We start from the raw sequence: 24,795 nt of genomic DNA, 5'->3' as shown, positions 1-24,795 counted from the left end.
TTATCGCTATATGATCTTATATACTGAAACACCCTTTTGTACTGTCCTTTTGTCTACTTCACCTCCTTTTCTTAAGTCCTCTCTAAATTATTCAATCCCAACATCATTTCCCCCTCTCATCCTCTCTCTCTCTCTCTCTCTCTCTTTTGTGTGTGTGACACTGACACAAAGATGAAGTACGTTAACAAGGTAACACAGGTGATGATCTGGCATCTGAAATCATTCACACAAACAGAAAGCTTAAAAACACACAAAAAAACCATGTACCAGATGCTGGCTCTCTTCTCCAGGGTTAAATGTGATTGTAGCACATACACACAAATTGCAAGCAGAAATTAAATCACAAAAGAATGAGATCCTCTCGGAGGGTAGCACATTACCATGATTATCCTACCTTTGCCTCTTAAGATATGCTTCTGTTTTAAATTCTTTCTGCAGAATATTCACTGAGAAAGGGTGTTCTGTTGGGCTGCATTTGAAAGTTGATTGACCTTTTGAATAAACTGTAGGACAGTCCTTCCCAGTTTTCCCCTATTATTATCTGTTATTTATCTGCAAATGATTTAATCTTGATATACATATTCACATACTTAATTGACTTGAGACAGTGGTTCAGTTATAATTATAGTACAACAATAAGTTAAGTGCTACCTGCTGTATGGCTAAATTTTCTTATAAGAAAACATCTGATGACAGTCAGAAAGGGTATTCCTATTAAACAGGAGGAATAAGCAACTCATGCTGACTAAATATAAACTCATTTCTGCATCTGCATATTACACACAGAAGGAGACCGAGGGATAGCAGGTTGCTAGCTCTGAGGAGAGTCCAATCCTGGGGGTTTCCTTTTGCTGAGGTTTCCTTTTGCTGTGCCTCAAATGCTGAGGTTTTCTTTTTAGCTTTGCCTCACACGCTGAGGTCCCCCCCCCCCAAGCCTCACACGGTTCCCCTTTAGGTTTGCCTCACCTGGAGCACCACTTGAGGTGTTCTCAAAGTAAAGGAAGGATTGAATTCTGATTAATAAGAATACACAGAGGCTTGAACCAGCAAGACTCTGGGAAGGGTGCATATAATAATCTCTGCATGCGTCCACCCCTCGGCCCAGGTCGTTTTATTCACAAAAGAACTTTTACAGAGTGTTCGTAAGATTTCCTCTGAGCATTTCAACAAACCCCATATGGGGACAAAGTTAAACTACCAAAACTAATTAAGAACACATATTTCTGGGGTAAACAAAACAGAACTACAAAGGAGTACATTTGGCAACCCCTGCGGTCATAAACAAGCAATATACATGATAAGGAGGATGGCCAGGAAGACAGCGATCATTATAACCTTCAGGTGAGATCTGTTTCCTGGCCATAAGATTAACATCCTAAAATTAACATCAGAAAAGCTACATGAAAGAAACTGCCCACTGTCTTTGATGACCCAGGATGCCTGCCTGGCGAAGCAACTGGGCTGTGTAAGTGACTTGTCAAGCAAGAGAGATGGGCAGTAGAGGAAATGGCCAGAGATGCAGAGGGTTGTGGGATTTGGTCAGAAATTATTGTCAATGAATTAAACCCAGTCAACACAATGCATTCATCGTGGACACAATGGCTTGGTGTGTATTTTATAATTCCTCATAGTAGTCCCACCTGACCCCACACTCTGGATATTTGCACTCCTACAAGGTCATTCATTTCTATAAACCTTTTAAGAACTGTATTACACTCTGCAAACATTTCTGTGTGTTCAGCAATGCAAGTGGCCCCCAACCAGCCAAGGCCATTGTTCCGTGGTATCCATCTTGAACATGATACCATGTCACTGGCACACCATTGTCCTCTAACCACTTCTTGTACAACAGCCCATCGTCCCGGAATCCATCATATTCACAGGTTAGAATGAAAGTCTCCGGGAGCTGGCGGATTATGTCATCCTCTGCTAGAAGGGGGGCAAACATTGTCTCAGTACCTCTTTTAACTTGTTCATAAAGTTCTTCTGAAAATGGAGCAGGTGCTACAGGAACATAGCCCCTAGCTTTAAATTCTTCTGGAATGTTATCAGCACTTATCCATTTTTGGTATTTCTCTCTCAAATCAGGAGGGACATGGGCGCCTTTCAGAATTCCATCTACATTCATTATCTTCCCAGTGAGATATGTCAAACCAACTTTAACAGTTATTTTCCGGAACAAGGGAGGAACTGAATGGTTTTGCTGATAGGATGGCAAATTGAAGTCCATTCCTTGGAGGAATGGGTAAATGAGGACCTGAGCTCGCACTCTTGGGAGGTCCTCTCTGGTCACCAGTTCTTGGCAAATGGCCGCAGTAAAAGTGCCTCCACTACTCTCCCCAGCAATGGCAATGCGGCTGGGGTCCACTCCGTATTCCTTTGCATTCTTCATAAAGTATATTACAGCAGTTAAACAGTCCAGTACAGGGACTGGATACGGATGCTCAGGAGCTAAGCGATACCTAAAGAGAAGGCAAGATGTCATCAGCATTCATCATACACTTTGCAGCATTTTCCTGCAATGACATATTGCAAGGGTGGCACTCCTAGGACCACATTCCTTTCTATGCAACCTTCCTGGGGGCCACATGTCAGCTGTGGGTGGGACCGGAGAGCAAAATGGAAAGCAAATGCGAACTTTCCCACTGGACAAGTAGGCTGGTTCCTACACACAGCCACACACCTTTCTCTACCCTCCAGTCAGATGCCACTCAAGGATGGTGCAAAAGAGGGGCAATGGTGCAGGGGTGGGGTCTGGGGTCAGAGGGGAAATGAAGTGGCCCAGAGCGCAGCATTCAGCCCCTGTGGCTGATGCTCTGCACCCAAATATAATGCTAGTTCGGAATCCCATTCTCAGTGGCCGCTGGTCAAATCTGATTCCGACCATAGAGGCAGACAATAGCCAGTATAGCTAGGAGCCACTGGTAGCCTTATACTCTGCCCAATTATTTAATCCCTTTTCAAAGCCATCCATATTGGAAGCTATCTCTACTTTCTGTGGGAATTAGTTCCATAGTTTAACTTTGCACTGTATGGATAAATACTTTCTTTTATCTGAATCTTCTAGCATTCAGCTTCATTGAATGTCCACATGTTCTAGAGTTCAGAGAGAGCGACAAACACATTTCCCTAGGCCACTTTCCACACGACATGCCTAATATAACCAACTTCTATATTTCGAATATTTTGAACTTCTATATTTTGAATGTTTCCTTGATTTTATTTTCCATCTCAGGAAAACAACCCCAGTTCTGAATCACCTCCAGTATGTCCCACAATGCCTTCCTGAGATCAATGCTTCCCACTCTTTCTGCCCACTTTAAACCATATGGCCTTAAAGCCAAGAACTCCAGTTCACCCACCTTGGCCAGGAGGCTTCAGATCATGCACCAAAGGTGCATTAAGGCAGTGAGGGCAGCCACTGGGAGAGATGATGTCCATTACTGTCAGGAAGGCTTGCCTTGTAAAGGGCTCTGAAGCCCTGGCAAATGACACTTCTCCCATTGCCCAATGTACCACTGCTCTCATTGGATGGTAAGTGTGGCTGACGGGACAGTTGGGAACAGCTTGAGCTTATTTGCCAAAGAAAAGTTCTCCTTAACTCCAGCTGCACTTTCCCTCTTTTTTTTTTTTATAATAATTTTTATTGCGTCTTTTTCCACATTACAGATATAACAATAACAAAAAGTAAACAAAAAAAAAAAGAACACGAAAAGGCAAATAAAAAAAGAAAAGAAAAAAGAAGAAACAAGAACAATAAAACCAGACCATTTCATCAACTTATTTCAAATTTCTATCGAACTTCCCCGCGTCTCCCCATAATGCATTCTTGACAATAAAGTTATCAGCAAGTTATAACCTTGTTTCGTGTGTTTTTTGTATTTTCAATTACTATTCAAGTTTAAATCTCTTATATTCCAATTGTTTTAAAAATCTTACAATGTTTCTTTTTTACCCATTTAAACTTTGATTCTTCCATAGATAATTCAACTTTCATAAATAATCTGCTTATATTGCTGGGGCTGACATTCCGAATCATGCGACATCTTAAGATTCATATAATTTATAATACTTTTGCAAATAGTCCTTAAATTTTTTCCAATCCTCCTCCATCGCTTCTTCTCCCAGGTCTCGGATCCTTGCAGTCATCTCGGCTAATTCCATGTAGTTCATCAATTGCGTCTGCCAGTCCTCCAGTGTGGGCAAATCTTGAGTCTTCCAATGCTTAGCAATAAGAATTCTTGCTGCTGTTGTAGCATACATAAAAAAGGTTCTGTCCTTCTTTAACACCTTCTGGCTGACAATGCCCAGAAGGAAGGCCTCTGGTTTCTTAGGGAAGGTGTATTTAAACACCTTTTTTAACTCATTGTAGATCATTTCCCAGTAGGCCTTCAATCTTGGGCAGGTCCACCAAAGGTGTAAGAATGTCCCCTCAGCTTCCTTACACTTCCAACACTTGTTATCGGACAAATGGTATATCTTAGCCAGCTTGACCGGGGTCATGTACCACCTGTATACCATTTTCATAATGTTTTCTTTCAAAGCATTACATGCAGTAAACTTCATACCGGTGGTCCATAACCTCTCCCAGTCTTCTGACATGATGTTATATCCAATGTCCTGAGCCCATTTTATCATAGCTGATTTAACTGTCTCATCCTGAGTGTTCCATTTAAGCAGCAAGTTGTACATTCTCGATAATAACTTGGTCTTTGGTTCTAACAGCTCTGTCTCAAGTTTCGATTTTTCCACCTGGAATCCTATTTTTTTGTCTAGCTTAAAAACCTCATTAATTTGGGCATAATGTAGCCAACCTTGCACCATACTTTGTAATTTTTCGAAGCTCTGCAGCCTCCATTTACCTCCAATATTTTCTATTATTTCCCAATATTTCGGCCAGTAGGCCTCCATATTGGGTTTTTTCCGAGCTTTGGCCTCAATTGGTGATACCCACCTCGGAGTTTTGCTTTCTAATAAGTCTTTGTATTTTTTCCAGACCATAAATATTGCTTTTCTGACAATATGGTTTTTAAACATTCCATATGTTTTTGCCTTGTCATACCACAAATACGCATGCCAACCTAACGAGTTATTAAAGCCTTCCAGATCCAGGACATCAGTGTTTTCCAACAAAATCCAATCTTTCATCCAGCAGAAGGCTGCAGCTTCGTAATATAACCTTAAGTCCGGCAGGGCAAATCCCCCTCTCTCCTTTGCATCAGTTAGTATTTTAAACTTTATTCGGGGCTTTTTGCCCTGCCAGACAAATTTAGAGATATCCTTCTGCCACTTTCCAAAACATTCCACTCTGTCCACAATCTGCAAGGCCTGAAACAAAAACAACATCTTTGGCAAAACGTTCATTTTTATAGCTGCAATTCGGCCTAACAAGGATAACTTCAGTCTTGACCAAATTTCTAAATCTTTTTTAACTTCTAACCAACATTTCTCGTAATTATCTTTAAATAAATTCAGGTTCTTGGAAGAGAGATTAACCCCCAGGTATTTCACTTTTTTAACAATGTTTAGTTCTGTTTCCTTCTGAAACCCTTCTGTTTCAGTAGCTGTCAAATTTTTCCCTAACACCTTAGTTTTTTGTTTGTTCAACTTGAAACCCGCCACCCGACCAAATTTCTGTATCAGTTCCAGTACTTTTTTTGTACTAGATTCTGGCTCCTCTAATGTTAAAACCAAGTCATCTGCAAATGCTTTCAGTTTATATTGTTTCACTCCGACCCGTATTCCTTGTACCTGCCGATCCTTCCTTATCATGTTCAGCAAAACCTCCAGGACTGAAATAAACAATAAAGGGGACAGGGGGCACCCCTGGCGTGTTCCTTTTTCAATCTGGAGTTCTTCTGTCACCACATTGTTCACTATCAACTTAGCTTTTTGTTCGGAATAGATTGCTTCTATTCCGTTCTCAAACCCCCTTCCCACTCCCATCCCTTCCAAGTTTTTCTTCATAAATTTCCAAGAAATATTGTCAAAGGCTTTCTCCGCATCAATAAAAATTAACACTGCTTTAGTGTTAATATTTGTTTGTAAAAGTTCCAGAATATCAATAATATTCCTAGTGTTATCAAACAAATGTCTACCTGGGAGAAAGCCTGCTTGGTCCCTATGAATTACTTCATTTAAAACCTTCTTAAATCTATTTGCCAAAATGTCTGCAAATATTTTGTAATCCACGTTTAGGAGTGAGATGGGACGGTAATTCTTGAGTTGAGTCTTTTCAGTTTCCACTTTAGGTATCAGTGTGATGAATGCTTCTTTCCACGTATCTGGTGCCCTTCCTCCCTCCATAATCTGGTTGCAAACCTCCATTAATGGTTGTATCAAATAGTCTTTTAACGTCTTATAGTACTTGGAGGTAAGTCCATCAGGGCCTGGAGATTTGCCTAGCTGCATATTCTGAATGGCATCCTCAATTTCCTGTTGTGTTATTTTACAATTCAAGATTGATCTCTTCTCTTGGGATAATTCTGGTAGGCCATTGTCTTTCAAGAATTGTTCTATCTCAATTACTTCCTCGGACCCTTGTGTAAAAAGTTTTTTAAAATATTTCTGGAAGCACTTTCTAATTTCTCCCGGTTTCTGAATATTTTTCCCTTCAACTTCTAGATTGGTAACATAATTTAATTTTTGTCTCTTTTTCAACTGCCAAGCTAGCAGTTTCCCACATTTATTCGCAGATTCAAAAGATCTTTGTTTCATTTGTTTGATTTTCCATTCCACTTCTTGGTTGATCAATTTCGTATATTGTGATTGGTGGAATTTGATTTCTCTTAGAGTCTCTTTTGATTTTGGATTCAATCTTAGTTTTTTCTCTCCTTCTCTTATCTTCTCTAGTATCTTATCCTTTTTCCCATTCCAGAATTTTTTCTTAATCGTATTCTGTTGTATCAGAAACCCTCTCATAACAGCTTTACTTGCGTCCCAGATTATTCTTTTTTCCACCGAGGTGTTCAAGTTAATTTCAAAGTAGTCCTTTAAAGCTTTTTGGGCCTTCTTTACAATCTCTTGATCTCTTAGCAGGTTGTCATTCATTTTCCATCTGAAGGAATCGGCAGTAGTAAATCTCATTTCCATTTTCAGAGCGTTATGGTCGGAGCAAGTCTTTGGGCAGATTTCTACTCTTATAGTCTTAGGTGCCAGCCCTCTGGTTGTCCAAATTTGGTCGATTCTTGTCCATGACAGGTGGGCCTCAGAAAAGAAAGTTCCTTCTTTACCTAGGGGGTTTCTCATCCTCCATAAATCAATCAAATCCATATTGTCAGTTAGTTCAAAGAAGGTTTTTGGTAGTCTTCCATCTTTAGTCAGATTCTGGTTCTGTGACTTGTCCATAAGAGTAGAGACGACCCCATTCATATCTCCCACCATAATGATATTAGAATAGTCCAGATAGTCCAGTAATGTCTCATGTAGCTTCTTGTAGAATTCTGATTTCCCCTCGTTCGGTGCATAGATTCCTAAAATCAAAACTTTTTCTCCTTGGATTTGTATTTCAATTGCCAGGGTTCTTCCTTGTTCGTCTTTAAACAAGAATTTTGGTGATAAATTCTCCTTTGCATAGATCACCACGCCTCTCTTTTTGACTCTGTCTGATGAAATAAATTCTTGGCCTAGTCTTTTGTTTATTAACACCTTCCTGTGGAGCCTGGTCACATGTGTTTCTTGTAAACATATTATGTCCAAATTTTCTTTCTTTAAAATATGGAATATCCTTTTGCGTTTTTCCGGGGAATTTGCGCCATTAATGTTCCAGCTATACAGCTGCAGAGACATCCTGTATCAATCTGTTGTTGCTCTTATGGGGCGTCTTCTTTTTTGTCCAAATCCGAGGGTGCTGGTTCTTTTCCAGACTCTGGTGGAGGCCAAAGAGTTGCTGTTCCTTTCTGCAGGTCTTCTCCGTGGTCGTGCAGAAACTTCTGGCTGTCCTCTTTCGTTTTGATTTTAATCTTCTTTCCTTTGTAGTTGAATGATATACCTTGTGGAAACTCCCACCTGTACGGTATTCCGTTGCCTCTCAACAGTCCAGCTAGGTCAGTGTAGTTAGATCTGAGATCCAATAATTGTTTAGGAATATCCTTGTAAATTTGTGCTCTTCTGTCCTGGATCTCGAGTGCTTTGTTAAAATGTAGGTCCAGTAGCTTGTCTCTCTCCTGCTTGGCCCTTAAAATAATCAAACAGTCTCTGGGCCTGTCTTTCCTGGTAACTCTTCCCAGTCTGAATGCAGTTGTTATTTTAAAATCCGTATCTTCCTTTATACCCCAGAATTTAGAAAATTCTGCTGTCAAAAAACCAATCAGGTCCTCTTTCTCAATCTCTGGGATGGAACGTAATCTTAAATTATTTTCCCTGTTTCTCAGTTCCGCTAAAGCCAGGTGGGTTTGCTGGTCGCTAATATGTTTGTGTAGCGGCCTTACCTCTCCTTTCAATTCCTCCACTTTCTGAATTGCTTCACCTGCTTTTTCATTCGCAGCCTCGGCCAACTTCCGATTTTCAGATGTGGCGTCCTTTAAGTTTCCAATATCTTGTGAATGCTTAGCCACCTGTTCAGAAAGTTTGGTAATTGAAGATATGGCTAAATCAACTTTTGCCGATTGGTCATCAACCTTTTTATTCAAAATTGCAAATTGTTGTAACATTTCCTCTAGGAGAGTGTTGGTGCTCCCTGCTGCCATGTCCTCAGCTGTTGGCTGATCAGCTTCCTTGGATGGAGCTGCTGTTGTTGATGCAGCTCCCTGTAGAACAGCAGGGACTGAAGATCTGCGAGCCTGAGAAATCAAAGTTGTTTGTACCAGTTGGCCTTTCCCTGCTTTCGATGAAGCTCTTGTTCTTGGTGGGCCACTCATTCCACACCTGTCTTTAGATTCAAGGTCAAACTGTCAAAAGTTCCATGGGAAAGACAGGCTTCAAAGTAAACAACCAAGCCACAGAGAGTCAAAACAAAGTTGGTTCCCAGAGAGTTGTAAATCCCAAGCCCACTAGAGGGAGTATTGTTACAATTCAAGAAAGAAGGAAGAAAGTTTCAGTCGCCATTAAAGTTTCTGCAGTTAAATAAGTAAGCAATAGTCCTTAGAGAAGACTTTTTCCCCTCTAGCAGAGCCCTTTCAATATTGCCAGTAGTTTGTCTTGAGGTGCAAGATACAGTTATTAAATTGTATCCACCAGTGCTGCCTCTATATATCCATTTCAACTTTGTAATTGTATCCGCAAAGAAGCCTTTTACCCCCTGCAAGTCCGAGGCTGGGGTTTTCGAAGTTTTAAAGTCCAATAAAGAAGATAGTCCCCACTTGAAGTAAACACTATGTCAAAAAAAAGTAAAAGTTACTTGCCTTTCCCTTCAATTGCTAGCTTCACCAGACGCATGTATTTCCGAATTTAAAGCCTTTTCCTGTTGCTTCCAGCTTGTCAGTTCCTTTGCCTTTGATCACTAAGCACCACCGGGAGACGGACTTCCTTTTTCTCGTCTCCCGCTTTCAGCCAAATTCATAAATTTGTAATCCAATTCCGAGTAAATCTTACTCACGAGTAGTTGATTTGTAATCCAATATTAAGGAAGAAAGGTCGGCGCTCATCAGTAACAGCCGCGCGGCTTCACTCCCGCAGAAAGAGCGATGAATCCACAGCACCGCTTCCCCTCCGCGCTTCCGGAGCCCCTTACGGGGTCCCTTCTTCGTTTTGGGGGTCGCTCTTGGTGCCCGCCGGATCCCACGGCCACGAGCTCGTTCTGCTCGTGGTTTTACTTAATGGGTCGTCGCTTTGCCGCAGCGAACGACCCTTTCCTGCGGAGCCCCTCTTCGCAGCGCAAAGAGGACCGCCATTACTTGTTTCGCGCCGCCTCCGGAAACAGCTGCACTTTCCCTCTTAACCACAGGGCCATTTTGCCTTAGGAGAAGAATCCTAATGGCTTTTTATGGGTTGATGTGGTGGTTTTCTGTAAAAGTAGTTTAATGGCCTGATCCAGCAGAGCTCTTCTTATCATTAAAGCCAGAGGGATTGGGTCCAAAGGCATAAAAATCAAAATACAAAGGTGAACACCCATTCTAAAGATTGGCAAATTCACCATGTTGGCAAAATCAGTTTTTTTCTGGGCTCATGTGGAAGGGTTAGAAACTGAGGGGAAATACTCTTTTTTCTGCTACAAGAAGCATGAAGATACTTACTCAGCACACATAACCACTGAGTCAGTTTGGTGGGCAATGGAATGGCAGATCATTTCAGAGGTTCCTGGGGGGGGGGGACACACCACACACTGCCTGCTCTGAGCATTTATTTGTTACGCTCCATTACACATTTCCTTGGTCGTTCACATTGAAATCACTGTGAGTTGAATCCACTTTGAGTTAGTCCTAATGAAAGTAAACCTGTTGAAATTAACAGATATGACCAATGCTTTCCCCCCCAGGGGGTACACAAGGGTATGCAGTACCAGCACCTCTTTGTTGTTGTTGTTGTTTAAAAGCGTGGCACTTACCTTAACAACTTCATGGTGAGTACTGGCACCTCTTTTTCTAGAAAAAATGGACTGGATATGACTAATATTGCTGTGCCATAAATGTCTGTTTTTAACGTCCATGGAGGCAGAGGTCAATTCTGCGTCCAGGGCAACTGTTTACTAGCTCCATCTGGAATGCAGGCTGAGACCCTACCTGCCCGCAGACTGTTTCGCCAGAGTGGTGCATGCTCTAGTTATCTCCTGCTTGGACTACTGCAATGTGCTCTATGTGGGGCTACCTTTCAAGGTGACCTGGAAACTACAACTAATCCAGAATGCAGCCACTAGACTGGTGACTGGGAGCAGCCGCCAAGACCACATAACACCGGTCTTGAAAGACCTAAATTGGCTCCCAGTACATTTCCAAGCACAATTCAAAGTGTTGGTGCTGACCTTTAAAGCCCTAACCGGCCTCCATCCAGTATACCTGAAGGAGCATCTCCACCCCTATAGTTCTGCCTGGACACTGAGGTCCAGCACCGAGGGCCTTCTTGCAGTTACCTCACTGCAAGAAGTGAAGTTACAGGGAACCAGGCAGAGGGCCTTCTCTGTAGTAGTGCCCACCCTTTGGAATGCCCTCCCACCAGATGTCAAAGGAAAAGACACCTACCAGATTTTTAGAAGACATCTGAAGGCAGCCCTGTTTAGGGAAGCTTTAAATATCTGAAGGACTATTGTATTTTAATATTTTATTGGAAGCCGCCCAGAGTAGCTAAGGAAACCCAGCCAGATGGGCAGGGTATAAATATATTATTATTATTATTATTATTATTATTATTATTATTATTATTATTATTATTATTATTATTTCATAATATATGTATGCTACTTTCTTGTAGAAAATAACAACAACAACCATGTATAGGCTGCACAAATCACCTCCACCTCACCCCCGTCCACGGCAAACATTTCAGGATCTTTACATTAAATTACAATGACAAATTGTCTTCTAACAATACAGTGGAACCTCTACTAGCGACCACAGTCTGTTCCGGAGGCCCGTCTGTGGCATTTGCCCCCTAGGATGTGCCAAGGAAAGGGTTAAAATGGGTGTGAGGTGATTGGTCAGTGAGAATGCGAGGGGGGAGTAAAAGATAGAGTGGGAGGTTTTGAAAAGTCAGTTGAGCTCTGGGAGTTGACGGTTGAGGTTTGGGAGTTGGGAGTTGAGGTTTGTCAGTTGGGAGTTGAGGCTTGGGTGTGGGAGAAGGAAGAGGGTGGAATACGCAGTGGGGGTTGAGTTGTATTGTGAGAGAGTGAGAGGAATTGTTAGGGAGTTAGATAGATAGTTGGGAATAATTCAGTTTGAAGTTGTAGGAACTAAGATTAGGAAACTGACCAGAGGAAAATAAACTGCAACCACATGCTTGTTCCTGCTCTTAAAAATAAACTTGATTATTTGTTTATGTTAACAACTGTCTGGACTCCGTGTGTCCCCGTGAGAAGCGGGGTGGTGGCAGCGAAGAAAGCAACCGCAGTGGTGGCACAGGGTCAATAGACCGTGAAATGTCCGGGGGCCCTGTGTGATTGCCACAAAATTGGTGGTGCAGCGGTGGGATAACAACCGTACCTGCCGCCACAAAATTGGCGACAGCAGCGGGATTCGATAAGTCTAAGTGCCTGTGAGGGGAAACAATACACCTGGAGAGGGGAAGGGTAAAACCGGTGAAGAGATTACCTGGCCTGAGGGTGTGATTGAGTATAAACCCCAGATTGCCATTTGGCTGAGATAACAATAAGAGCAAGAGATCTCAAAAGACTGTTTTGGCGGAGTCTTAGCCTCAGGGTCAGAGGAAGTAAGCTTGAAAGGTTAGAGGGAAAAACCTAAAGCTATACTTTGGGGACCGGGGTCTTGGAAAGCCAAGCCGGGAGGAACAGTGCTGAGAGTAAAAGTCTCTTATTTAATTAGTGCAAAATACTGACTCAACCATAATGCCACCCAAGAAGACCAAGCACCCAGTGAGAGAAAACCCACATGAAAGCTCTGGAGAAGAGAATGGGAATCCCCAGGGGGGAGAAACCAGAATAGAAGAGATGACTAAAATCTCACTTGAAGTAGAAGCTCCACGGTTTTCAGAGGATTTTGAAAAGTGGAAATTAGTACAAGAATATAACTTGAGATTAGAGCTTGATAAAAATAGGCTTGAGCAAGAATTGGAAAAAGAAAAATTGAGAGCTGAGCAAGAAACTGAAAAATTGAGAGTTGAGCAAGAAACTGAACAATTGAGGCTTGAGAAAGAATTGGAAAAAGAAAAATTGAGGGCAGAGCAGGAAAGGGAACAGCAGCGGTTTCAGTTAGAGATGAGACGGTTGGAACTAATGGTATTAGAAAACAGAAAATAACACTGATGGGCAGAATCAAATGAAGATAGATTTAAAACGCTTTCCTGAATTTAGAGATAGGGATAGCCCAGAAGCATTTCTAGTAGCCTTCGAGAGAGCCTGTCACGATTTTCAAGTAAGAGAGGAAGATAAAATGATGATCTTGAGAGCTAGAATAAGCGGTCCTCTGGCCGAATTATAGGCTCAAATGACTGAGGAACAATCCCGAAATTTTGAGGTGTACAAGCAGTTAACATATACACGCTTTGGGATTACCTCAGAGCAGTTGAGGAAAAAATTTAGAAGTGTGACAAAGGTGAGGGAGGAAACCTATGCGCAGATGGGTGCAAAGATAAAAACTTACCTCACAATATGGTTAGAGCAAGAGAATGCAGACACAGTACCTAAGATTAGAGAAGTGATGGCGTTGGAGCAATTTTACGACACAATAAATGGCCAATTGAAGTACCTGATAAAAGAAAGAAACCCCAAGACAATAGAGGAAGCAGCGGGTTTAGCTGATAAAATAAATGAAATCTGAGACCATGGATTTGATGGGCCAAAATTTGGTGGGAGATATTGGGAAACAAACAAGAATAACTTTCAGCAAACCAAAGGAAAGTTTACCTCAGAAACCAATAAGAGAGGCAGCCCCTCATCGGGAAGCCCACATGAGAAGGCACACACCCATACAGAGTTTACTGAGGGAAAAGTAAATAAAACAAGTTATGCAGGACCCAAAGACATTTCATGCTGGAGATGTGGGAAATTAGGTCATAAACATTTTTATTGTAAAACAGGAAAAGAAACATCTAGTTATAGTACCACACAGAAACAGACATATTGTATCCAGTCTGTGGAGCAGAGCCCAACTAGCCAGGTTGTCAAGGAAACAGACATGCTAACTAGGCCTGGGCCTGCTGAGGTAGCAGAGGCCAAAGTCCTGCACTGTTATGTGATTCAACAAGATAATCTCTTGTTAAAGAATGCTGGAGAGTATATCTGGATAGACGGAAAAAGATATCTCGGGTTAAAGGACACGGGATCGCAAGTCACCATAGTCCACCCGGATATAATCAGGGATGATGCCATAATTCCAGGAAAAGTAATGAAATTAAAAGGAATTTTGAAACAAGCAGAAATCCTAAAGGTGGCGGAAATAGATGTCAGATTCAAAAACTGGGCAGGGAAGTGGCAGGTAGCCCTGTCGGAAGAAATCCCCGCCTCTGTGCTCATTGGTTGGGACATTTTAGAACATGTGCAGAGTACTTTCATAGTTACCAGAGCAAAAGGGAGTCCACAGTCACCTAATCCTGAGGGGGTGGATACAGTAGCAGAGGCAGACAATGCTGAAGGACAGCAAGGGAATGATCAGTGTGAGGAAAGAAAAGACACCTTTTTACTTCCTTTGACTAAAAGTCAAACCTCAAGTTTTGCCAAAAAGCAAAAAGAAGATACAGTGGTGCCCCGCAAGACGAATGCCTAGCAATGCCTATTGGCTTTGCCCAAGGAAAGTTCCCCATTTCCCCTCCCCGCCTCCTCTCAGCCTTCCCCAGGACCAATAACAAGCTGCTCTAAGGGACAGTAGCATCGTGTTTTCAGATTTGGGCCAGCCTCCCACCCTCTGTAAGGGACGCGGGTGGCGCTGTGGGTTAAACCACAGAGCCTAGGACTTGCCAATCAGAAGGTGGGTGGTTCGAATCCCGCGACAGGGTGAGCTCCCGTTGTTCGGTCCCTGCTCCTGCCAACCTAGCAGTTTGAAAGCACGCCAAAGTGCAAGTAGATAAATAGGTACAGCTCCAGCGGGAAGGTAAACAGCATTTTCGTGCGCTGCTCTGGTTCGCCAGAAGCGGCTTAGTCATGCTGGCCACATGACCCGGAAGCTGTACTCTGGCTCCCTCGGCCAATAAAGTGAGATGAGCGCCAGAACCCCAGAGTCGGCCACGACTGGACCTAATGGTCAGGGGTCCCTTTACCTTTTACCCACCCCTACCCTGCTTTTCCCAACCTGTAGAAGGAGCAGACTCCAGTTTCTCGCCTCTTGATCCCTCTGCAAAGCTTTTTCTCCACCCTCCCCTCTCCCCCAATGAAGTTTTCTAAATCCGGCCCACACACGGTCTGGGAAGCAGCATGTTTTTACATGAGTAGAAGGTGTCCTTTTATTTAAATTGCATCTCTGGGTTATTTGTGGGGCATAGGAATTCGTTCATCCCCCCCCCCTTTCAAAATATAGTCTGGCCCACCACATGGTCTGAGGGACAGTGGACTGGCCCCCTGCGGAAAAAGTTTGCTGACCCCTGCTAAGTACCTCTGTGATGGACAGCAAAGCCAGACCAGAGTTTGGTGATGCAGTCCCTCAGAATTCCACCAGAGGGCTGGAGCCTCTCTGAATGAGTACTAAGCAGAGTGGAGGGAGACAGATTAAAACTGCAGAGTTTTGAAAAATTAAAAAATAGAGTGCGAGACTGGCTTCATTATTATCAGTTAATGGAGGCATATAATTTGGATAAAAAAATTGGCTTCCAGGTGGAAAAATCAAAATTGGAAACAGAACTGTTAGACTCCAAAACTAAGAATTTGTCAAGAATGTATAATTTGCTGTTGAAATGGAATACTCAGGATGAAACGGTAAAATCTGTTATGATTAAATGGGCACAAGATGTCGGACATAACATTATGATGGCTGACTGGGAACAGTTATGGACCACAGGTATGAAGTTCACAGCATGTAATGCCTTAAGAGAGAATATAATGAAAATGATATACAGGTGGTACATGACACCAGTCAAGCTTGCGAAAATTTATCACTTGCCCGATAATAAATGCTGGAAATGTAAAGAGACGGAAGGTACATTCTTTCACCTTTGGTGGACATGCCCAAGGATTAAGGCTTTCTGGGAGATGATCTATAATGAAATGAAAAAGGTATTTAAATATACCTTTCTGAAGAAACCAGAGGCCTTTCTCCTGGGCATAGTTGGCCAATTGGTGCCAAATAAGGACAGAACTTTCTTCATGTAAACCACAACAGCAGCAAGAATACTTATTGCAAAGTATTGGAAGACACAAGATCTACCCACTCTGGAAGAATGGCAGATGAAGGTGATAGACTATATGGAACTGGCGGAAATGACGGGCAGAATCCGAGACCAGGGAGAAGAGTCGGTGGAGGAAGATTGGAAGAAATTTAAAGACTATTTACAGAAACATTGTAAAATTAATGAATGTTAAAATGATGTTGGAATGAATCTAGGTGATTTTAGCAAAAATGTATCAAAGATTTAAGGAAAATAGACTGTTAATTGGTGAAAAGAGGGAAAGTAAACTTATATCAAGATCAAGATAAATTTTCAGGATAAAAATTTTGAAGAGAGGGAAACGATTTGCTGAAATGGATAATTGACTTAGAATACAAAAAAGGGAGGTGTGAGGAGGTCAGGGAAACAAGCAAATGAAAGATAAGTTATGGGAAGGTTCGATTTGTTTTTTCTTCTTTTTTCTTTTTTCCTTTGTTTTTAATTGTTTTTATTTTTCTGTTTTTTATTGTGATGTATTGGTATTGTTATTGTTTAATTTGGTGTTTTTTCTTTTGTCTTTTTGTAAACTTAAAACTTTAATAAATACTATTTTTAAAAAAAGAGTACTAAGCAGAGTGGGAGGAGAAAAATAAAAGGAGCAGTTTCTGAGGGAGTTTTTAGACTGGGCTTGGTTTGAGTGTCTTGGGAGAGTTTTACGCCAGGAGCTAGCTGGAGGGCTGACTTTGAGCCAGGAGAAGTAGAAGCTGTGTGGATACAGCCTACATGGGTCTCATTCCAGTCAGGAGAGGAGAGATCTTCTAGAAAGAGAAGACTCCCACACCAGTAACAAGGGGTGTGGCAATCCTCAGGGTCTGTTATACTATTTACTTCAATAAGAGTATGAAAACGCAGTCAGTAACATTGGAAGATAAGGACGGATCAAGGACGGCATGCAGGAAGTCACTTACACAGAATTGTATTAATTTGTTATAATTTTTATAATTGGGTTAAAATCTGGAAAATCAATTAAAAAAAAGTGATGAAGAAGTTCCAACAAAAGAGGAGTGGACTTTAAAACTATTGGACTATATGGGGAAGGCGAAAATAAGGAACCAAAAAGAGGAAATGCTTGTGGAGGAGTGGAGATCCTTTTCAGAATATCTGAGAAAATATTATAGTCAAATGAAAACACAGGCAGGACTGGAAATATAAGCAAAGGAAGGAGAATGCTAAAGGAATCTAATGTTGGATATTTGTTATAGAAATGAGTATTACATTTAGTAGACAAAGGATTTGAACAGAAACATCATGGAAGGAAGGATGAGGAGTCAAAATGTTGAGGGAATATTGTATTGAAACTGAATTGAATTTGTTAAATTGTATGAAAATTAATTTAAAAAATATGTAACATGAAGAGAACAAGATGCTGTGTGAAGTGAGCCAATGGCTTGATCCAGTAGGGCTTTGCGTATGTATTCATAGAGCCCATGGTGATTTTAATAAATTAAACAGAGTGGAATTTTTGATCAGATTTTTTCTTTTTACTTCAGGATTGGCACAATGAGGAACGATATTTCCCTCCACAGAAGGGAAAGACTGCCATAGGAAGACAAAGAATGTCATTCATTTCTATAAACCTTTTAAGAACTGTATTACACTCTGCAAACATTTCTGTGTGCTCGGAAATTCAATTGCCTTCAAACCAGCTATGGTCATTATTGCATGAAATCCATCTTGAACATGATACCATGTCACTGGCACACCGTGGTCCTCTAGCCGCTTCTTGTACAACAGCCCATCGTCCCGGAGAACATCATATTCACAGGTTAGAATGAAAGCCTCTGGGAGCTGGCGGATTATGTCATCCTCCACTAAAAGGGGGGCAAACATTGTCTCACCACCTCTTTTAACTTGTTCATAAAGTTCTTCTGAAAATGGAGCAGGTTCTACAGGAACATAGCCCCTAGCTTTAAATTCTTCTGGAATGTTATCAGCATTGATCCATTTTTGGTATTTCTCTCTCAAATCAGGAGGGACATGGGCGCCTTTCAGAACTCCATCTACATTCATTGTCTTCCCAGTGAGATATGTCAAACCAAGACTGACAGCTCTTTTCCGGAACAAGGGAGGAACTGAATGGTTTTGCTGATAGGATGGCAAATTGAAGTCCATTGATTGGAGGAATGGGTAAATGAGGACCTGAGCTCGCACTCTTGGGAGGTCCTCTCTGGTCACCAGTTCTTGACAAATGGCTGCAGCATATGTGCCTCCACTACTCTCCCCAACAATGGCAATGCGGCTGGGGTCCACTCTGTATTCCTTTGCATTCTTCATAAAATGTATTACAGCAGTTAAACAGTCCTGTACAGGGACTGGATATGGATGCTTAGTAGCTAAACGAAATCTAAAGAAAAACCAAGATATCATCAACATTTGACATCATACTTGGGGCTGAGGTACCTTCAGCACCCCCAAGGAGGCTGGTCCCCCTAAGCTGATTGGCATTTCCATTCAAATGGTTATGTGCTCCACGTCATGTGATCATTTATGCAATATGGGACTTACCGGGGGGGGGCAATATTTACTCAAGTTGGCACCCCTGCCTTCACGCAAGCAAGACAAATTCCAATCAGGCAGATGCCACTCAAGGAGGGTGAAAAAGAGGGGCAATGGTGCAGAGGTGGGGGTCTGCGGTGATTTCAGAGGGAAGAAGAGGAGTTTGGATTTGATATCCTGCTTTATCACTAACCCCTACCCTGCTTTTCCCAACCTGTAGAAGGACCAGACTCCAGTTTCTCATGGGACGCGGGTGGCGCTGTGGGTAAAACCTCAGTGCCCAGGACTTGCTGATTGTAAGGTCAGCGGTTCGAATCCCCGCGGCGGGGTGAGCTCCCATCGTTCGGTCCCAGCTCCTGCCCACCTAGCAGTTTGAAAGCACCCTCAAGTCCAAGTAGATAAATAGGTACCGCTTTATAGCGGGAAGGTACCGTATTTTTCGCTCTATAACACGCACCAGACCATAAGACGCACCTAGTTTTTGGAGGAGGAAAACAAGAAAAAAAATATTCTGAATCTCAGAAGCCAGAACAACAAGAGGGATCGCTGCGCAGTGAAAGCAGCGATCCCTCTTGCTGTTCTGGCTTCTGGGATAGCTGTGCAGCCTGCATTCGCTCCATAAGACACACACACATTTCCCCTTACTTTTTAGGAGGGAAAAAGAGAGTCTTATAGAGCAAAAAATACGGTAAACGGCGTTTTCGTGTGCGGCACTGGTGCTGGCTCACCAGTGCAGCTTCAACATGCTGGCCACGTGACCCGGAAGCGTCTTCGGACAGCGCCGGCTCCCGGCCTCTTAAGTGAGATGAGCGCACAACCCTAGAGTTGGTCACGACTGGCCCATACGGGCAGGGGTACCTTTACCTTTACCTTTAAGGAGTCTCAAAGGGGCTAACATTCTCCTTTCCCTTCCTCCTCCACAACAAACACTCTGTGAGGTGAGTGGGGCTGAGAGACTTCAAAGAAGTGTGACTAGCCCAAGGTCACCCAGCAGCTGCAAGTGGATGAGCAGGGAATCGAACCCGGTTCACCAGATTACGAGTCCAGCGCTCTTAACCACTACACCACACTGGCTCTTCAGGGAGAACTGAAGAGGCCTGGAGTGGAGCATTGATCCCCAGTGCCTGAGGTTTTCCATGATAATATAATGCTAGTTCACATCCTGTTCTCAGTGGCCAGTGGTCAATCATTGGAGAAACTCACAATCAGAACATGAGTCCTGTGGTACTCTTCCCTCCCACAGCTTCCAGCAACTGGCATTCAGAAGGACACTGTCTCCACCTGCAAAGGCAGGCTATAGCCATCATGGCTAGTAGCCACTGGTAGTCTTATACCGTGTGCATTTGTTTAATCCTCTTTTAAAGCCGCCCAAGTTGGAGGCCATCATTGCCTCCTGAGGGAACGAGTTCCACAGCTTAACTACACACTGCGTAAAGAAGTACTTTCTTTTAGGTGAATCTTCTAGCATTCAGCTTCATTGAATGTCCACATGTTCTAGAGTTAAGAGAGAGGGACAAAAACATTTATCCAGTTTTATGTAAAAGTAGTTTAATGTTCCTTATATCTCGCCTTGGAAGGAGTTTTGTCCTGAAAGGCAGGATAGAGATAATCGCAACAGATAGAACTGGCATTGATTGAGAAGCCATATCAGCCTCTCATGGTGGATAAGGTTATCCATGAATACTAGTCGCAAGGCGGATGGGCCATCTCCACTATCACAGGCAGTAATACTTCTGAATACCAGATGATGTACATTGCAACTGGGAGTAGTGCTCCTGTGTCTGGGTCCAGCTTGTGGGCTTTTCATTGGGATATTTGGTTGGCCACCGTGAGAACAGGATGTTCCAGCTTCTTATGCTTAAAGCCAGAGGGATTGGGTCCAAAGGCATAAAAATCAAAATACAAAGGTGAACACCCATTCTAAAGGTTGGCAAATTCACGATGTTGGCAAAATCAGCCGTTTTCTGGGCTCATGTGGAAGGGTTAGAAACTGAAGCGTGAAGATACTTACTCAACACACATAACCACTGAGTCGGTTCCGTGGGCAAGCGAATGGCAGGTCCTTTCAGAAGTTCCTGGAAAAAGGCACATAACCTTTAACGAGTCTCCTTTGGCAACAACTAAGTTGAACTGAACCCTTTATAAATGGGGCATCACTAGTTGAAAACCATTATGTACATTATGTACATTTTGTTCCCTCCTGATCAACAGTTTCTTTTTTTAAAAAAAAAAAATATTTTTTATTGCATTTTTCAGGTACAGATATAAAGTCAGATATAAGAAAGAAGTAACAGAAAAAAGAAAAAAGAAATCCAACATTCCAAGACATTTTTTCATAACCAACCGGACTTCCCCACATCTCCCTCACCCTGCATTCTTTACAATAAAAATATCAGCAAATTATTACCTTGTTTCATGCATTCCTTTGTACTTTTCAAATATTATGTTTTGAGTTTAAGATACTTATTATCAATTTACTTATACCTTAAATTAGATATGATATTACTTTAAACTTTAACCCTTTCATATTTATAACTTAGGTTCCTGTATCTCCAAATCCTGGTTGCTGAAGCTAGATTTCCCAAATCATGCAAATTCTTAACATTCATATAACTTATAATATTTTTGTAAATAGTCCTTAAATTTTTTCCAGTCCTCTTCCATCGTTTCTTCTCCCAAGTCTCGGATTCTGCCAGTCATTTCAGCCAGTTCCATGTAGTCCATCAATTGCGTCTGCCACTCTTCCAGGGTGGGCAAATCTTGTGTCTTCCAATATTTTGCAATGAGTATTCTTGCTGCTGTGGTTGCATACATGAAAAAAGTTCTGTCCTTCTTTAACACTTTCTGGCCGACAATGCCCAAGAGGAAGGCCTCCGGTTTCTTAGGAAAGGTATACTTAAATACCTTTTTAAACTCATTATAGATCATTTCCCAGAAGGTCTTCACTTTTGGACATGTCCACCAGAGGTGAAAGAATGTCCCTTCAGCCTCTTTACATTTCCAACATTTGTTATCAGACAGGTGATATATTTTTGCAAGCTTGACTGGGGTCATGTACCACCTATATATCATTTTCATAATATTTTCCTTCAAGGCATTACATGCCGTGAATTTCATTCCGGTGGTCCATAACCTTTCCCAGTCCTCAAACATAATGTTATGCCCAATATCCTGCACCCATTTTATCATGGCTGATTTGACTGTCTCATCCTGAGTATTCCATTTAAGCAGCAAGTTATACATTCTCGAAAGTACCTTGGTCTTTGGTTCCAACAATTCTGTCTCTAACTTCGATTTTTCCACCTGGAATCCTATTTTTTTGTCCATTTTAAAAACCTCTTGAATTTGAGCATAATGTAACCAATCTCGCACCTTATTCTTTAATTTGTCCAAGCTCTGCAACCTCCAATTGTCTCCAATTTTTTCTAATATCTCCCAATATTTCGGCCAACCGGCCTCCATATTGAGTCTTTTTCGGGCCTTGGCCTCCATTGGTGATAACCATCTCGGGGTCTTATTTTCTAATAAGTCTTTATATTTGGTCCAGACAATAAATATTGCTTTTCTGACAATATGGTTTTTGAACATTTTGTGAATCTTTACCTTGTCATACCACAAATATGCATGCCATCCGAAAGCATTATTGAACCCTTCCAGATCTAGGACATCAGTGTTTTCTAAAAGAAACCAATCCTTCATCCAGCAGAAAGCTGCAGCTTCATAATATAACCTTAAGGGCAAACCCCCCTCTTTCCTTTGCATCGGTTAGAATCTTAAATTTTATCCTGGGCTTTTTGCCCTGCCAGACAAACTTAGAAATATCTTTCTGCCATTTTCAAAAACATTCCACTCTGTCCACGATCTGTAGGGTTTGAAACAAAAACAACATCTTCGGCAATACATTCATTTTTATAGCTGCAATTCGACCCAACAAGGAAAGTTTCAATCTTGACCAAGTTTCTAAATCTTTTTTGATTTCTGACCAACATTTTTCATAATTATCTTTAAATAAGTTCAGATTTTTAGCAGACAACTTTACCCCTAGGTATTTCACTTTTTTGACCACATTTAACTCTGTCTCCTTCTGAAACCCATCCATTTCTAAAGATGTCAGATTTTTCCCCAAAACCTTGGTTTTTTGCTTATTCAACTTAAATCCCACCACCCGACCAAACTCCTGAATCAATTCTAAAACTCTTTTTGTACTAGATTCTGGCTCCTGTAATGTTAAAACCAAGTCATCTGCAAAAGCTTTCAGTTTATATTGTTTCCCTCCGACCTGTATTCCTTGCACCAATCGGTCCTCCCTAATCATGTTCAAAAGTACCTCCAGGACTGAGATAAATAACAGAGGGGATAAGGGGCACCCCTGTCGTGTTCCTTTTTCAATTTTAAACTCTTCTGTCACCACATTGTTCACTATCAGTTTAGCTTTTTGCTCTGAATAGATTGCCTCTATACTATTTTGAAACCCCCGTCCCACTCCCATCCCTTCCAAATTTTTCTTCATGAATTTCCAAGAAATGTTGTCGAAGGCCTTCTCCGCATCAATAAAAATTAACACTGCTTTCGTGTTGATATTGGTTTGCAAAAGTTCCAGAATATCAATAATATTCCTAGTGTTGTCAAACAAATGTCTACCTGGGAGAAAGCCTGCTTGGTCTTTATGAATTACTTCATTTAACACTTTTTAAAATCTACTTGCCAAGATGTCTGCAAAAATTTTGTAATCCACATTAAGGAGTGAGATAGGACGGTAGTTCTTAAGTTGAGTCTTTTCAGATTCCTGTTTAGGTATCAATGTGATGAAAGCTTCTTTCCACGATTCCGGTGCCTTCTTCCCCTCCATAATCTGGTTGCAAACCTCCATTAGTGGTTGTATCAAGAAGTCTTTCAATATCTTGTAGTGCTTGGAGGTAAGTCCATCTGGGCCTGGAGATTTACCTAGTTGCATATTCTGAATGGCACCCTCAATTTCTTGTTGTGTTATTCTGTAATTCAGGATTGTTCTCTTTTCCTGAGATAGCTTTGATAGTCCATTGATTTTTAAAAATTGGTCTATCTCAGTCTCTTCCTGCGGCCCTTGCGTGTAGAGTTTTTTAAAATATCTCTGGAAGCACTTTCTAATTTCTTCTGGTTTCTGAATGTTTTTTCCTTCGACCTCTAAATTGATAACAAAATTCATTTTTTGTCTTTTTTTCAACTGCCATGCTAGCAGTTTTCCACACTTGTTCGCTGATTCAAATGATCTTTGCTTCATCTGCTTAATCTTCCATTTGACTTCTTGATTTATCAATTTCGCATATTGTGCTTGATGGAATTTAATTTCTCTCAAAACCTCTTTTGATTTTGGTTTTAATCTCAATTTTTTCTCTCCATCTCTTATCTTCTCTAAGATCTTATCCTTTTTTCCATTCCAAAGTCTTTTCTTGATCGTGTTCTGTTGTATCAGAAACCCTCTCATAACTGCTTTACTTGCGTCCCAGATTGTTCTCTTTTCCACCGAAGTGTTCAAGTTTATTTCGAAATAGTCTTTTAAAATTTTTTGGGCCTTTTTCACAGTCTCCTGATCTCTTAGTAGGGTGTCATTCATTTTCCATCGGAAAGAACCGATTGGAGTGAGTCTCAATTCCACTTTCATTGCATTATGGTCGGAGCAAGTTTTTGGCAGATTTCCACTTTTCTAGTCTTAGGTGCCAGCCCTCTAGTTGTCCATATTTGGTCGATTCTTGTCCATGACAGGTGGGCCTCAGAAAAGAATGTTCCTTCTTTACCTAGGGGGTTCTTTGTCCTCCAAATGTCAATCAAATCCATACTGTCAGTTAGTTCAAAAAAAGTTTTAGGCAGTCTGCCATCTTTTGTTAAATTTTGATTTTGTGACTTATCCATATTTGTAGAGACCACCCCATTCATGTCTCCCATCATAATGATGTTAGTGTAGTCTAGATAGTCCAGCATTGTCTCATGCAGCTTCTTATAAAATTCTGATTTCCCCTCATTTGGTGCATAAATTCCTAATATCAAAAATTTTTCTCCTTGTGTCTGTATTTCAATTGCCATAATTCTTCCTTGCTCATCTTTAAATAAAAATTTAGGTGACAGGCTCTCCTTTGCATAAATCACCACTCCTCTTTTCTTAACTCTGTCCGATGAAATGAATTCTTGGCCTAATCTTTTATTGATTAACACTTTCCTATGGAGCCTAGTCACATGAGTTTCTTGCAAACAAATAATGTCCAATTGTTCTTTTTTCAATATATGAAAGATTCTTCTTCTTTTTTCCGGGGAATTTCCGCCATTAATGTTCCAGCTAAGTAGTTGCAGAGACATCCTGGATCAATCTGTTGGTCTTATAGTGGCGTCTCTTCCTTTTCCTCTGATCCCGAGGGTACAGGTGTT

At 41.5% G+C, this 24,795-nt stretch overlaps 2 protein-coding genes and 1 long non-coding RNA gene across 10 annotated transcripts in view; 1 reads left to right on the top strand and 2 right to left on the bottom strand.

Moving 5' to 3' along the window:
* Positions 1 to 1,038: 1,038 nt before the first annotated feature.
* On the bottom strand, positions 1,039 to 11,479 carry LOC308576347 (arylacetamide deacetylase-like 4). 3 transcript variants are annotated; one of them, XM_081175621.1, is made up of 3 exons: positions 11,464 to 11,479; positions 10,173 to 10,236; positions 1,039 to 2,462 (listed from the first exon to the last, which is right to left on the bottom strand). In XM_081175621.1, the coding sequence occupies exons 2-3, from the start codon at positions 10,223 to 10,225 to the stop codon at positions 1,688 to 1,690; spliced, it is 828 nt and encodes a 275-aa protein (XP_081031747.1). In that variant the 5' UTR covers positions 10,226 to 10,236; positions 11,464 to 11,479; the 3' UTR covers positions 1,039 to 1,687. The 3 variants fall into 3 exon arrangements, with proteins under 3 accessions (XP_081031747.1, XP_081031746.1, XP_081031745.1); XM_081175620.1 differs by lacking the exon at positions 11,464 to 11,479 and adding an exon at positions 11,428 to 11,442; XM_081175619.1 differs by lacking the exon at positions 11,464 to 11,479 and having other exon boundaries at positions 10,173 to 10,575.
* Positions 11,480 to 14,831: 3,352 nt separating this feature from the next.
* On the top strand, positions 14,832 to 16,657 carry LOC308576357. Its single transcript, XR_014003187.1, has 2 exons — positions 14,832 to 15,229; positions 16,465 to 16,657. It is a non-coding gene; the product is annotated as an uncharacterized lncRNA (long non-coding RNA).
* Positions 16,658 to 16,799: 142 nt separating this feature from the next.
* LOC308576323 (arylacetamide deacetylase-like 4) overlaps positions 16,800 to 24,795 on the bottom strand; it is a 61,090-nt gene continuing 53,094 nt past the window's right edge. For 5 of the 6 annotated variants that reach the window (XM_081175573.1, XM_081175569.1, XM_081175567.1 and 2 more), the window contains one exon: positions 16,800 to 17,546. In XM_081175573.1, the coding sequence (XP_081031699.1) occupies positions 17,470 to 17,546 (77 nt within the window). In that variant the 3' untranslated portion in view covers positions 16,800 to 17,469. Of the gene's footprint in view, positions 18,245 to 20,407; positions 20,472 to 24,795 lie in introns of all 6 variants that reach the window. The other variant, XM_081175571.1, reaches the window with a different exon arrangement.

The sequence above is a fragment of the Podarcis bocagei genome (assembly GCF_964188305.1).
Source record: "Podarcis bocagei genome assembly, chromosome: 16".
Classification (NCBI taxonomy): domain Eukaryota; kingdom Metazoa; phylum Chordata; class Lepidosauria; order Squamata; family Lacertidae; genus Podarcis; species Podarcis bocagei.
Note: the sequence above shows the minus strand (reverse complement) of the source record. Positions and strands in the feature narration are given on the sequence as shown.

Excerpts from the sequence above, each read along its gene's own strand:
- LOC308576347 (XM_081175621.1), bottom strand. The coding sequence starts at position 10,225 with ATGATCTGCCATTCCATTGCCCACCAAACTGACTCAGTGGTTATGTGT. Across the intron at positions 2,463-10,172 it reads TCAGTGGTTATGTGTGCTGA|GTATCGCTTAGCTCCTGAGC; the intron begins GTAAGTATCTTC and ends CCTTCTCTTTAG.